At 44.3% G+C, this 12,663-nt stretch overlaps 1 protein-coding gene across 1 annotated transcript in view; it reads right to left on the reverse strand.

Annotated features, from left to right (window-relative positions):
* The window catches only part of LOC119930958 (allantoinase, mitochondrial-like), a 34,910-nt gene extending 22,898 nt beyond the window's left edge, over positions 1-12,012 (reverse strand). The window contains exons 1-3 of the mRNA XM_038749775.1: positions 11,785-12,012; positions 9,116-9,288; positions 3,693-3,844 (exon numbers count right to left, since the gene is read on the reverse strand). Of these exons, the coding sequence (XP_038605703.1) occupies positions 3,693-3,844; positions 9,116-9,288; positions 11,785-11,818 (359 nt within the window). The 5' untranslated portion in view covers positions 11,819-12,012. The remainder of the gene's footprint in view (positions 1-3,692; positions 3,845-9,115; positions 9,289-11,784) is intronic.
* Positions 12,013-12,663: the final 651 nt, after the last annotated feature.

Genomic DNA, 12,663 nt, shown 5'->3' on the forward strand with positions numbered 1-12,663 from the left:
ACTGACTGGTCATCAAGTTTTAATGGACTAGGATCGTATTTGTCACAGGGTGTTGTACCATTCCAGGGGAGTTTTGACATCCTGAGGCACTGCTTAGTGATTGGAATTTTCCTTTCCTCAACTTGGATTAAAGTAGTATGAAATTTTTTTCCTTTCCTCAAAACCCCCACTTTGAAAGCCCCCAAAACGTTGCAGGCTGTTTCCACTAAAATCCCCTATTTACTTTTCAAAGACAATAACCAAGACAATTGGCAATCAGGTTGAGCCAGGAGGGGACAATGCAGAACCCCTTTGTGGCTAGTTCCCAGGTTTTGGATTGCCGCATTGATAACCGGGGAAAGACCTTGGAAGCATTTTCCAGGAGTCACCTCCATGCTGATTTTATGAGCTTGTATTCTGAGGGTGTTTTTCTCTGAGGCTTTCAGCCCGTTTTCTATTAAAATCAAATCCTGAGACCCTCACCTTGTAAGTTCCAGTTTAGCTGTAACACTTAGGGAGCTGGAAAGATGCGGAGATAAGTCTTCAGTTTTGTGCCAGAATCACAGCTGAAAAGCAGTTTGATGGTGGGAGGAGGGCAGGGTGACCTTTAAAATGCCCGCCCTTACCTTTTCTTCACTAGAGTGTTTTCTCACCAAGCTTTAACCATTCTGCATCTGAGGTGGGTTTTTTGCCTTTGTTTTGTTTTTTTACCTCAGTAACTTTTTTTGAGTGTCTATTGTGTGCGGAGCACTGTTCTAACTGCTTGGGAAAACATGATGTAATCAGTAAACACAATCCTTGCCTTCAAAGAGCTTTATAACCTAACAATGGCCCCTCTATTGTGTGAATTCCTCAGAAAGATCCAAATCATCACTTTTCTTAGAGAAAGCAGTTTTCTATGCCATCCCTCACCCCTCCCAAGATCATCTAAATAACCAAATACTGTGAGAGGTGGGAAATAGACCTGCATTGGATTTAGACAGCATATTTTCCAAGGATACCATAGGAAAGAAGTATAAGTTTAAGTATGTAAAGGTTGGATTGTGAATATTGTTAAATGATGATTGTCATTTGTTCATTGATTCATGGTCATATTTATTGAAAGCTTACCATGTGCAGAGCACTGTACTTAAGGCTTGGGAGAGTACGATTCAACAATAAACACATTCCCTACCCACAACAAGCTTACAATCTAGAGGAGAGTCCATTGCGCCACGGAGATTACTATGTACCAAGAACTGTACTACGCGCTGGGATAGATAAATTTGGTCAGGTCGTATGCAGTCTCTGTTCCAGATACGGCTCACATGGGGAGAAGGAGAACAAATATTGTATCCCCATTTTACAGATGGAGAAAATGAGGCCCAGAGAAGTTGAATGACTTGCCCAAGGTCACAAAACAGGCAAGTTGCAGAGGCAGGATTAGAACCTCGGTTCTCCAACTCCCAAGCCTGTGATCATTCCACGAGTCCACATTACTTCTCCCCTTCATTCCTGGGAAGGGCACTAACCATGCCTAATAGGAGAAGCAGCGTGGCTTAGTGGAAAGAGCCCGGGCTTTGGAGCCGGAGGTCATGGGTTCAAATCCCCGCTCTGCCAATTGTCAGCTGTATGACTTTGGGTAAGTCACTTAACTTCTCTGTGCCTCAGTTACCTCATCTGTAAAATGGGGGTTAAGACTGTGAGCCCCCCGTGGGACAACCTATTCACCTTGTAACCTCCCCAGTGCTTAGAACAGTGCTTTGCACATAGTAAGCGCTTAATAAATGCCATTATTATTATTATTAGGCATGCCCCTGCTTCATTCTTGTCCTTAAAGGGACAGGAGGGGTAACCCCCAAGAATGTTCTGACTGCCACTTGCCTTAGGCCTCTGGTTCTTTTTGGGCAGAGAATGTGTCTGTTTTATTGTTATATTGTACTCTCTGCTCTGGAACACAGTAAATGCTCAATAAATATGATTGGTTACAGGCAGGGAATGTGTCTACTGCATTGTTGCACTCTACCAAATGCTTAGTACAGTGCTCTGCACACAGTAAGAGTTCAGTAAATATGATTGACTGGTAGGGGTAGGTGTGGTTTCAGCAGTTAAGATGGGCATCGCTCTTCCTTCCCCTTTGGGTGGCCCGGGAGCCTGGATTTTAGAGGCTTTGCTCCCTGGACTCCACCCACCCTTGGGCAGATCCACAATGACCGTTCCAGACCTTGAAGAGCATTTACTCTAGGCCTCTCCACCCTGAGCAGAAGGAGGTTTGAGCTGATTAAACAGTTATAGGAAAAGTCACAGAGAAGAGTTTTGCATTGCCTGGGGTTAAATCCAGTCTGGATGGTAGTCAAAGCATTTACAAGTCACTTAAAAGTATTTGGGAAGATAGTGGGAAGAGCACGGGGCTGGGAGTTAGAAGGATCTGGGTTTTAATCCCATCTCTACCGCTTGTCTTCTGTGGGACCTAGTGAAAGTCCCCTCACTTCTCTGTGCCTCAGTGACCTCATCTGTAAAATGGAGATTAAGACTGTGAACCCCATGTGGGACACAAACTGTGTCCAACCTGATTAGCTTGTATCTAACCCAGGGTTTAGTAAAGTGCCTGGCACATAGTAAGCGCTTAACAAATATGATTAAAAAAAAAAAGTCAGATGAGTGAAGTTACACCAGGAAAGTTTCTCGTGTATTTTGCGTTGACTGGGGTTAAGTCCAGTCTGGACGGTAGTCAAAGCATTTACAAGTCATTTAAAAGTATTTGGGAAGATAGTGGGAAGAGCATGGTGCTGGGAGTTAGAAGGATCTGGGTTTTAATCCTGTCTCTACCACTTGTCTGCTGTGGGACCTTGTGAAAGTCACTTCACTTCTCTGTGCCTCAGTGACCTCATCTGTAAAATGGAGATTAAGACCGTGAGCCCCATGTGGGACACAAACTGTGCCCAACCTGATTAGCTTGTATCTAACCCAGGGCTTAGTATAGTGCCTGGCACATAGTAAGCGCTTAACAAATATGATTTAAAAAAAAAGTCAGATGAGTGGTTACACCAGGAACGAGGTGTGTTTCATGCGAACGTTTACTACAGGGTCATTTCTTTCCCCTTACGCACCTTGAAATTTATTCATTCAATCATATTTATTGAGCGCTTACAGCACTGGAAATAATTTTTCAGTTACTACCGATCACAGTTCTTTTCTCTGAAGATTACTCTTTCCCCTGTCATTCAGTCTCCTGGCCCACTGCCTTTCACTCCATGATTGGGTTGGAGATAAAGAGAGCCATTTTGTGATAATTAGCTAGAAGCAGGAGTGTGCAGGTATTGGGTTGATGAGTGATTAAATCAAATACAGGGTGGCACTGACAAATATGTTTCACCGATCATGACAGAAATGACACTAGAACCAGGGTTACAGTGAGAGGGGAGAGGACAGTTAGTGATCTGGGCAATGTTTTGAACTGAGCAATCGTTGTAGGGGAGGGGACAGTTAGTGATTTGGGCAATGTTTTGAACTGAGCAATCATTATTTGATCAGACTATGACATTGGTTACACATTTAGGAGAAGGGGTAAGCATGTGGAGAGAGTAGTGCTGGACTGATAAGAGACTGATGAGAAGTGAACAGGGAGGTGAAATGTTTGCTGTTTGCGTTTTAGTGTGCTGTCCTTATCTTCACCTGCCTTTGCCCGTGTCCCTGTCTGAACCCAGCCTCTGGCTTAATCCTGGATACCGTACAGTGGCATGTCCTCCACAGTTGTGATGCCCCCAGCCGCTGCAGCCCTGGTCGCAGAGTAGTAGCCCTCCCAGTCTGTGCGTCCCGGCTCATTGATGTGAACGTGACAGTCTACAACTCCAGGCATAACCACTAAGTCGCCAACATCCAGCACCTGTGCGGAGGGAAGACAGGGGACAAAGAAAAGGTAGTGGCCATCAATCGATCGATCAAGGGTATTTATTGAGCGCTAACAGTGGGCCCAGCTCCGTACTAAGCACATGGGAGAATACAATGAGATAGGGTTGGTAGACACGTTACCTCCCCTCAGAGAGCCATCTCCCCAAGCTGCCAGGAATGTAAGGAGAGAGGCTCAGCCCCAGAGGTTAGAGGTAGGAAAATCCAGAAATTGGACGTGCTTAGGGCTGGCAATGGGAAAACAAGATGGGAATGGAAGAGGGAATCTGCTCTGAGCATTTGGACAGCATCCAATCCAAGTGGCCATTAGGTTGGGAGAGCACAAACATTTGGGTAGAGGTCCCCACTGAAAAATACAAAGGCTAGACTCAAAATGGAATCAAAGATGCCATTGATAAAGAGCTGGGGATTATAGCAATAATAATTATGATACTCGTTAAGTGTTTACTGTGTGCCTGCACTGTACTAAGCACTGGGGTGGATAAGAGCAAATCGGGTTGACACAGTCCCTGTCCCACATGGGGCTCACAGTCTCAATCCCCATTCTACAGATGAGGGAACTGAGGCCCAGAAAAGTGAAGTGATTTACCCAAGGTCACACAGCTGACAGGTGGCAGAGTCGGGATTAGAACTCATGACCCTCTGACTCCCGGGCCGAGCTGTGCTCTATCCACTATGCCATGCTAAATCCTTGGGGGAAGGAGTTGTGTCTACTTACTATTCCGCGTTCTCCCAAGCATCTAATTCACGGAGTGCTCAAAAGAGAGAAGCGACGTGGCCTACTGATAACAGCATGGTCCTGGGACTCAGTGGACCTTCTAGACTGTGAGCCCGCTGTTGGGTAGGGACCGTCTCTACATGTTGCCGACTTGTACTTCCCAAGTGCTTAGTGCAGTGCTCTGCACACAGTAAGCGCTCAATAAATACGATTGAATGAATGAATGAATGGTCCTGGGTTCTAATTCCAGCTCTGCCATTTGTCTGCTGTGTGGTCTTGGGCAAGTCACTTAACTTCTCTGTACCTCAGTTTCTTCAACTGTAAAACGGGCATTCAAAATCTATTCTCCCTCCTGTTTAGACTGGGAAGCCTTCATGCTTAAATAATTAAGTAATTATTTAAGTTATTCATGTCTGTTTCCCTCTCTAGACTAAGTTTGTTAGGGGCAGAGAACGTGTCTGCCAACTCTCTTGTAGTGTTCTCTCCCAAGAGCTTAATACAATGCTTTGCACACTGTAAGCTCTCAATAAATACCACTGATGATGATAATGATGATGGTTTGTGGGACAGGGACTGTGGCAGATGTGATAAACTTTTATCTCTCCCAGCACTTCGAAGAGTCTTTGACTTGAAAAATAAATCAGTTGACTTGAATTGTCCTCCAGGAAAACAAAAGGTGAAAATTCCAGAGGCTTGGATACTATTGCTGCTTTAGGGCAAAAGAAAATTTCAGCACTAGAAAAGAAAATTTTAGCTTTAAGCGGTTTTTTTAGAGTCTGGATTGCAAAGGAAAGTGGAATGTAAAAAACACCCTTTTTGCAAAAGTTCATTTTTAATTTTAAAATGAATCTGCAGGGGATGAACAGCTGCTCTCCCACATGGAAGGATGCAGCTCTAACTATGGAGACTATTTCCTCCGGGGAGCTTTTCTGTCATTCGGAGAAACTTGGATTTTACCTGATAGTGGAAGATTAATAGTTTTCCCTTCACTCCTGGGTGTGATGTGATGAGATTGTGACTGGAGGGTAACAGGGCCTTGCCAACGGGATGACAAGGAATTTGTTTAGCACTTTCTATATTCCAACTATTCTTCTGAGCCCTGGGGTAGAGCCAAAATAATCAGGTTGGGCATAGTCCCTGTCCCACATGTAGCTCACAGTCAGCATTTGATAAATATGATTGAATAAATGAGAGAGAACAGGTGATGAATCCCCACTTACAGACGAGGAAACGGAGATAGAGAGAAGTTTAATGACTTGCAAAAATCAGCATTCATGATCAACCAATCAGATGATTAGCAGCAGGGTTGAATTCATTCTGTGTTAAAATCACTCATTTTCAACATGTCTAGCACCTTCTCAGTGCTCTTCAGGTACAACTGGAGGACTCAATGATCGCTTTAATAGGATGATGCTAAAGAACGGTGTGATAGCAGACCTTTGTGGAAGTCTTCCTAAATCTAAACCTATCAAAAGGGAGATTTTTTTTCCCCTGAAAGAAGAACAATAACTCAGTTTGGGGGCCTCTGTTAAGGGAACATTGGAAATCAGTCTCTACAGAGTACAACAAACGTGTGGGAATATCACCTGAGCCGGAAAGAGAGAAGTGGAAGAAAGGCACATAAAGAATCCCCTGTCTCCCTCAATACCTCCCGGCAAAACAGCTGATTGAATCCCCAGCTCCAGTGTCTTGAGACCAATTTTTCTGAGAAACAAAACTCACTCAGCTGGACTTCAAATGAGGAAGTCTACAGCTCTGAGATCCTTCAAAAAGTGCCTTCTTCACTGGCAACATCCGGGCCTTGATTTTAGGGAGAATCAGTGTGGCCTAGTGGAAAGAGAACTGACCAAAGAGGCAGAGGACCAGGGTTCTATCCCAACTCCATCACTTTCCTGTTGGGTGACCTTGAGCAAATCTCTTACCTCCTCTGTGCCTCCATTTCCTCATCTGTAAAATGGGGATTCAATGCCTGTTCTCCCCCCTGCTTAGACCATGAGCCCCTTGGCCTGTGTCTGGTATCCCATTATCTGGTATCTTCTCCAGCATTTGGTATAGAGCTTGGCACATAGTAAGTGCTTAAAACATCCTATTAAAAAACAACGGTCATGTAGAGTGCTCTAATTATTTCTCATCCCCTGCTGCTTATGGAGGATCAGCCCTATTTGGAGCAGAAATGTAGCACTTGGGGAGAAAAAATATGAGGCCCCAGTATTGGATATTTTCGACATTCCCATCTTTACCACTGTTTTCCCAGCCCTTCTCTTAGACCTCCTGCTACACCAGGGAGCACTTCCAACTAAGTCACCTGTGCTATTGTGTACGACATTCGTTTTTAGAAAGTGCCACACTTGGTACAGTACTCTGCACACAATAAGCGCTCAATAAATACAATTGAATGAATGAATGAGCCAGATGGTCCATGGCTTTGTAGTAATTTTTCCTTGTTTTGAAAATGGGGCCCCATGAAGATTACTACCAATAAAAGAATCTAAGGCAAAAAGAAATTAAATTCTTCCCTAGCAAGTGTAATAATGGCATTTATTAAGCACTTACTATGTGCAAAGCACTGTTCTAAGTGCTGGGGAGGTTACAAGGTGATCAGATTGTCCCGCAGGGGGCTCACAGTCTTAATCCCCATTTTACAGATGAGGTAACTGAGGCACAGAGAAGTTGAGTGACTTACCCAAAGTCACACAGCTGACAGTTGGCAGAGCTGGGATTTGAACCCGTGACCTCTGACTCCAAAGCCCGTGCTCTTTCCACTGAGCCACACTGCTTCCCTTCACAAGTGTAGAAACCTGACCCGCTCGTTCATTTCACAGTCCTGGCCTGGCTCTAAATTGGACCCACACTAATAATTATAATAATAATTGTGGTATTTGTTAAGTTATTACTGTGAGTCAAATGCTGTACTAAGTGCTGGAGTAGGTATAAGATAATCAAGTTGAACTGTCCATAATAATAAAAATAATAATTATGGTATTTATTAAGCGCTTACTATGTGCCAAGCACCGTTCTAAGTGCTGGGATAGATACAAGGTAATCAGGTGTCCCATGTGGGGCTCACAGTCTTAATCCCCATTTTATAGATGAAGCAGAGAGAAGTTAGATGGCTTTCCCAAGGTCACACAGCAGACAAGTGGTGGAGCTGGGATTAGTCTGTGAGCTTGTTGTGGACAGGAATTACCTTTATTTGTTGCTGAACTGTACTTCCCAAATGCTTAGTATAGTGCTCTGTGCACAGTAAGCACTCAATAAATACGATTGAATGAATGAATGAATGAACCCAGATCCTCTGATTCCAAAGCCTGTGCTCTTTCCACTAAGCCACACTGCTTCCTTCCCCGGCATGGGGCTCACAGTCTAAGTAGGAAGGAGAACACGTATTGAATTCCCATTTTACAGCAGAGGAGACTGAGGCAGAGCAGTTAAGACAGAGCAGTTAAGTGACTTGCCCAAGGTCACACAGCAGACAAGTACGGGGAAACAGCATGGCTCTGTGGAAAGAGCCCGGGCTTTGGAGTCAGAGGTCATGGGTTCAAATCCTGGCTCCGCCACTTGTCAGCTGTGTGACTTTGGGCAAGTCACTTCACTTCTCTGGGCCTCAGTTCCCTCATCTGTAAAATGGGGATGAAGACTGTGAGCCCCACGTGGGACAACCTGATCACCTTGTAAACTCCCCAGCGCTTAGAACAGTACTTTGCACATAGTAAGCACTTAATAAATGCCATTATTATTATTAGGGGAATTAGGATTAGAACCCAGGTCCTCTGGCTCCCGGGCCTATGATCTTTCCACAAGGTGAAGACTGAGAGGTGCTGAGGGGGGCTCCCCTTACAGACCTTCAGCCAGGCCAGTCCCATGAAATGAAAGAGCGGGTCAGCTTTCTACACTTGCTAGGGAAGAATTTAATTTCTTTTTGCCTTCGATTCTTTAATTGGTAGTAATCTTCATAGCAACCCGTTTTCAAAACGAGGGAAAATTACTACAAAGCCATGGACCATCTGGCTCATTCATTCATTCAATCGTATTTACTGAGCGCTTACTGTATGCAGAGCACTGTACCAAGTGTGGCACTTTCTAAAAACAAATGTTGTACACAATATCCAGGTGACTAAGTTGGAAGTGCTCCCTGGTGTAGCAGGAGGTCTAAGAGAAGACAATGGTAGAGATGGGAATGTTGAAAATATCCAATACTGGGGCCTCATATTTTTTCTCCCAAGTGCTACATTTCTGCTCCAAATAGGACTGATCCTCCATAAGCAGCAGGGGATGAGAAATAATTAGAGCACTCTACATGACCGTTGTTTTTTAATAGGATTTTTCAGCCCCTCCAAACATGGATTTCTGGGATTCAAAAACAGTGAGGTCATCCTACCCACCAATGGCGATTGGAGGCTGCTATCGTAAAGAGTGCAGTCCTCAGTAACTGGAATGCACTCCTTCATTCTCCTTCATTCAACCCTTATTCACCCCCGGATAAAAACTTTAGAAAGTCATTTCCTCCATCTCTTCCGGCCTCCCAGCGACCTGCCCCAGACTTCCCTTCTCAACGTGGCTCTGGGTTCTGCTTCCTCCCCGCAAAATTTTGGCGATTGTGCCATTGGAGATCAGGATCTCTGCTGGAACGACTTCATCGTCTAACACCACTCTGCTGCTGCGGAGAATCGTAACTTCCATATCCACTTCGACTCCCGATGTCCCTTGATGAGAGTAAAAAAATCACGTCAGCCCAACACAGTTCCTCTGAAGAAAAGGTAGTGTTAAGAGAAGCAGCATTATACAGAGCACGGGCCTGGAAATCAGAAGGTCACAGGTTCTAATCCTGGCTCTGCCGCTGGTCCACTGTGTGATCTTGGTCAAGTCACTTCACTTCTCTGGGCCTCAGTTACCTCATCTGTAAGGTGGGGATTCATTCATTCATTCATTCGATTGTATTTATTGAGCGCTTACTGTACTAAGCACTTGGGAAGTCCAAGTTGGCAACATATAGAGATGGTCCCTACCCAACAGTGGGCGAATTGAGACTCTGGGCTCCACAGTGCGTCAGGGACCGTGTCCAAACTGATTTGGGTGTTTCCACCCGAGCGCTTAGTACAGTGCCTGGCACATAATAAGCACGTAACAAATACTATTATTATTATTATCAGTAATATCAGTGTCTAAGATATATTGCTTAATCAGCCTTACTAATCGAAACATGCATTTATTTGGTTATCTTTGTGTGGGCTATAATCCCTAAATCCTCAGGTCCTGAGAGTCCTTTGTTCTCCTCCCTTTTTATACAAAAAATTTTCCTTCTTTTGTCCTCATCACAGATTTCCCATCTATAATAATAATAATAATAATAATAATAATAATGGTATTTGCCTCCTTCCATTCGCCACAGCACCTGTATATATGTATATACGGTTGTACATATTTATTACTCTATTTATTTTACTTGTACATATCTATTCTATTTATTTTATTTTGTTAATATGTTTGGTTTTGTTCTCTGTCTCCCCCTTCGAGACTGTGAGCCCACTGTTGGGTAGGGACTGTCTCTATATGTTGCCAACTTGTACTTCCCAAGTGCTTAGTACAGTGTTCTGCACACAGTAAGTGCTCAATAAATACGATTGATTGATTGATTAAGTGCTTACTATGTGCAAAGCACTGTTCTAAGCACTGGCCATCTTTCTATGAACAGATTCTACCTTCCTGTTCTTACTCTATGTTCATCTCTAGACTGTAAGCTTGTTGCAGGCAGGGAACATGATTACCAACTCTGCTATATTGTACTCTCCCAAGTGCTTAGTACATTGCTCTGCACATAGTATGGGATCAATAAATACGATTGATTCATTCATTCATTCATTCAATCGTATTTATTGAGCACTTACTGTGTGCAGAGCACTGTACTAAGCACTTGGGAAGTACAAGTTGGCAACATCTAGAGACGGTCCCTACCCAACAATGGGCTCACAGTCTAGAAGGGGGAGACAGACAACAAAACAAAACATGTGGATTGATCCATCATTTGGAATGGTTCCCTCTCCTTTCTCCTCAGGAGGGCAAGGTAGAGGAATCTTGTCAAATTAGTTCAGCTTTGGGGACTCACATTAATTCATTCACTCAATCGTATTTATTGAGCGCTTACTGTGTGCAGAGCACTGCACTAAGCGCTTGGGAAATACAAATCGACAACCTAGAGAGATGGTCCCTACCCAACAATGGGCTCACAGTCTAGAAGCAGCGTGGCTCAGTGGAAAGCGCATGGGCTTGGGAGTCAGAGGTCATGGGTTCGAATTCCTGCTCTGCCACTTGTCAGCTGTGTGACCTTGGGCAAGCCACTTCACTTCTCTGTGCATCAGTTACCTCATCTGTAAAATGGGGATTAAGACTGTGAGTCCCATGTGGGACAACCTGATCACCTTATATCCTCCCAGCGCTTAGAACAGTGCTTTGCATATAGTAAGTGCTTAACAAATACCATCATTTTTTCTCCCCCTTCTAGACTGTGAGCCTGCTGTTGGGTAGGGCCCGTCTCTATATGTTTTCAACTTGTAGTTCCCAAGCGCTTAGTACAGTGCTCTGCACACAGTAAGTGCTCAATAAATATGATTGAATGAATGAATGAATAGAAGGGGGAGACAGACAACAAAACAAGTAGACATTCACATCCCACCCCTCCAATATATGGAGGACAAACCATGATCTGAGGAAAAGATCAGCAAAACTATTTCCTAATCCAGCTGAGTGCCTCAAGTTCTGGTCTTTTAAGTTCCTGAGGTACAGGGAGGGACTTCTAGACTGTGAGCCCACTGTTGGGTAGGGACCATCTCTATATGTTGCCAACTTGTACATCCCAAGCGCTTAGTACAGTGCTCTGCACACAGTAAGCGCTCAATAAATACGATTGATTGATTGACTTTGGGTCCCGAGGCTCTAAGGTCTGAGGCTGTCCCCCAGCAGGTGGGTAGCAGAGCCAGGGCTAGACCTTCATCTCCACTCCTTTCAAGAGGCCTCACCATGCCCTCCCTCAATCTTTTGAATAACATATAATAAAAATCAAGACATTCCTTGGTCCCAAGATCTTCCTGTCAACAACGATCTAGTTTTTACATACGGAACTTAAATCAAGAGCCGGAGAGCCCTGGATCAGTAGGTTCCCTCTCCACTGTCCTGCCTGATGATTTTGTTTCTTCAACACTTACCTATTTGGGTGGGTTTATTGCTTCGCTTAGACATTTGAAAGTCTTTCCAAGGGGGTGATCTCCACAGAGGTTGATAAAGAACTCTCCTATAGACTGGCGATTTCCTTGATTAGATATCCTCCTGAGAGTGATCTATCTCTCTCTCTCGCTCCCACCTACAAACACAGGCGCAAAAACAAAATAGCTCTTTATTAAAGCTGAGTTCTCACTCAGGAATCTGCCTTGAGTGTATCGGTCACTAGTTAAGCTAAAAAAAATGACCTTTCTCCCTTTTCCATTTCCAATATTGTCCCCACCCTTTCCTGCTCTTCCTTTCTCCCTCCCTGACTCCTCCCAGCAGAGGACAGAGAGTTTTCACCTTCAGCTTTAAAGATTTTTTTTTTATTTAATTCTTTAAAGCAGTGACAGTGTTTCATACCAGCAAATGCTAGAAAATAAAGCACCGGAGAGTCATGTCTGAGTGTCAGAATGGGAAATTGTAGGCAAACACGTGCCGAGAGACAGAAGGCGGGAAGGTGGACTGTCTTAACTGTGATTCTCACACATTTTGTCTAGGTTAGATGGGTGTAGTCAATCAATCTGCAGTTTTAGTGAATTGCCTGGGAGATGATCTTTGCCTCAAGGGAAGCAGCTTGGCCTAGTCGGAAAAGCACAGTCCTTGGAGTCAGAGGTTCTAATCCTGTCTCTACCACTCGTCTGCTGAGTGACTTTGGGCAAGTTGCTTAGCATCTCTTTGTCACAGTTCTATCACCTGTAATATGAGGATTCAAGACTTTGTTGAGAAGCAGCGTGGCTCAGTGAAAAGAGCCCGGGCTTCAAGGCCCTGCTGAGAGCTCACCTCCTCCAGGAGGCCTTCCCAGACTGAGCCCCTTCCTTCCT

This window comes from Tachyglossus aculeatus, chromosome 7 (genome assembly GCF_015852505.1).
Source record: "Tachyglossus aculeatus isolate mTacAcu1 chromosome 7, mTacAcu1.pri, whole genome shotgun sequence".
Taxonomy (NCBI): Eukaryota; Metazoa; Chordata; class Mammalia; order Monotremata; family Tachyglossidae; genus Tachyglossus; species Tachyglossus aculeatus.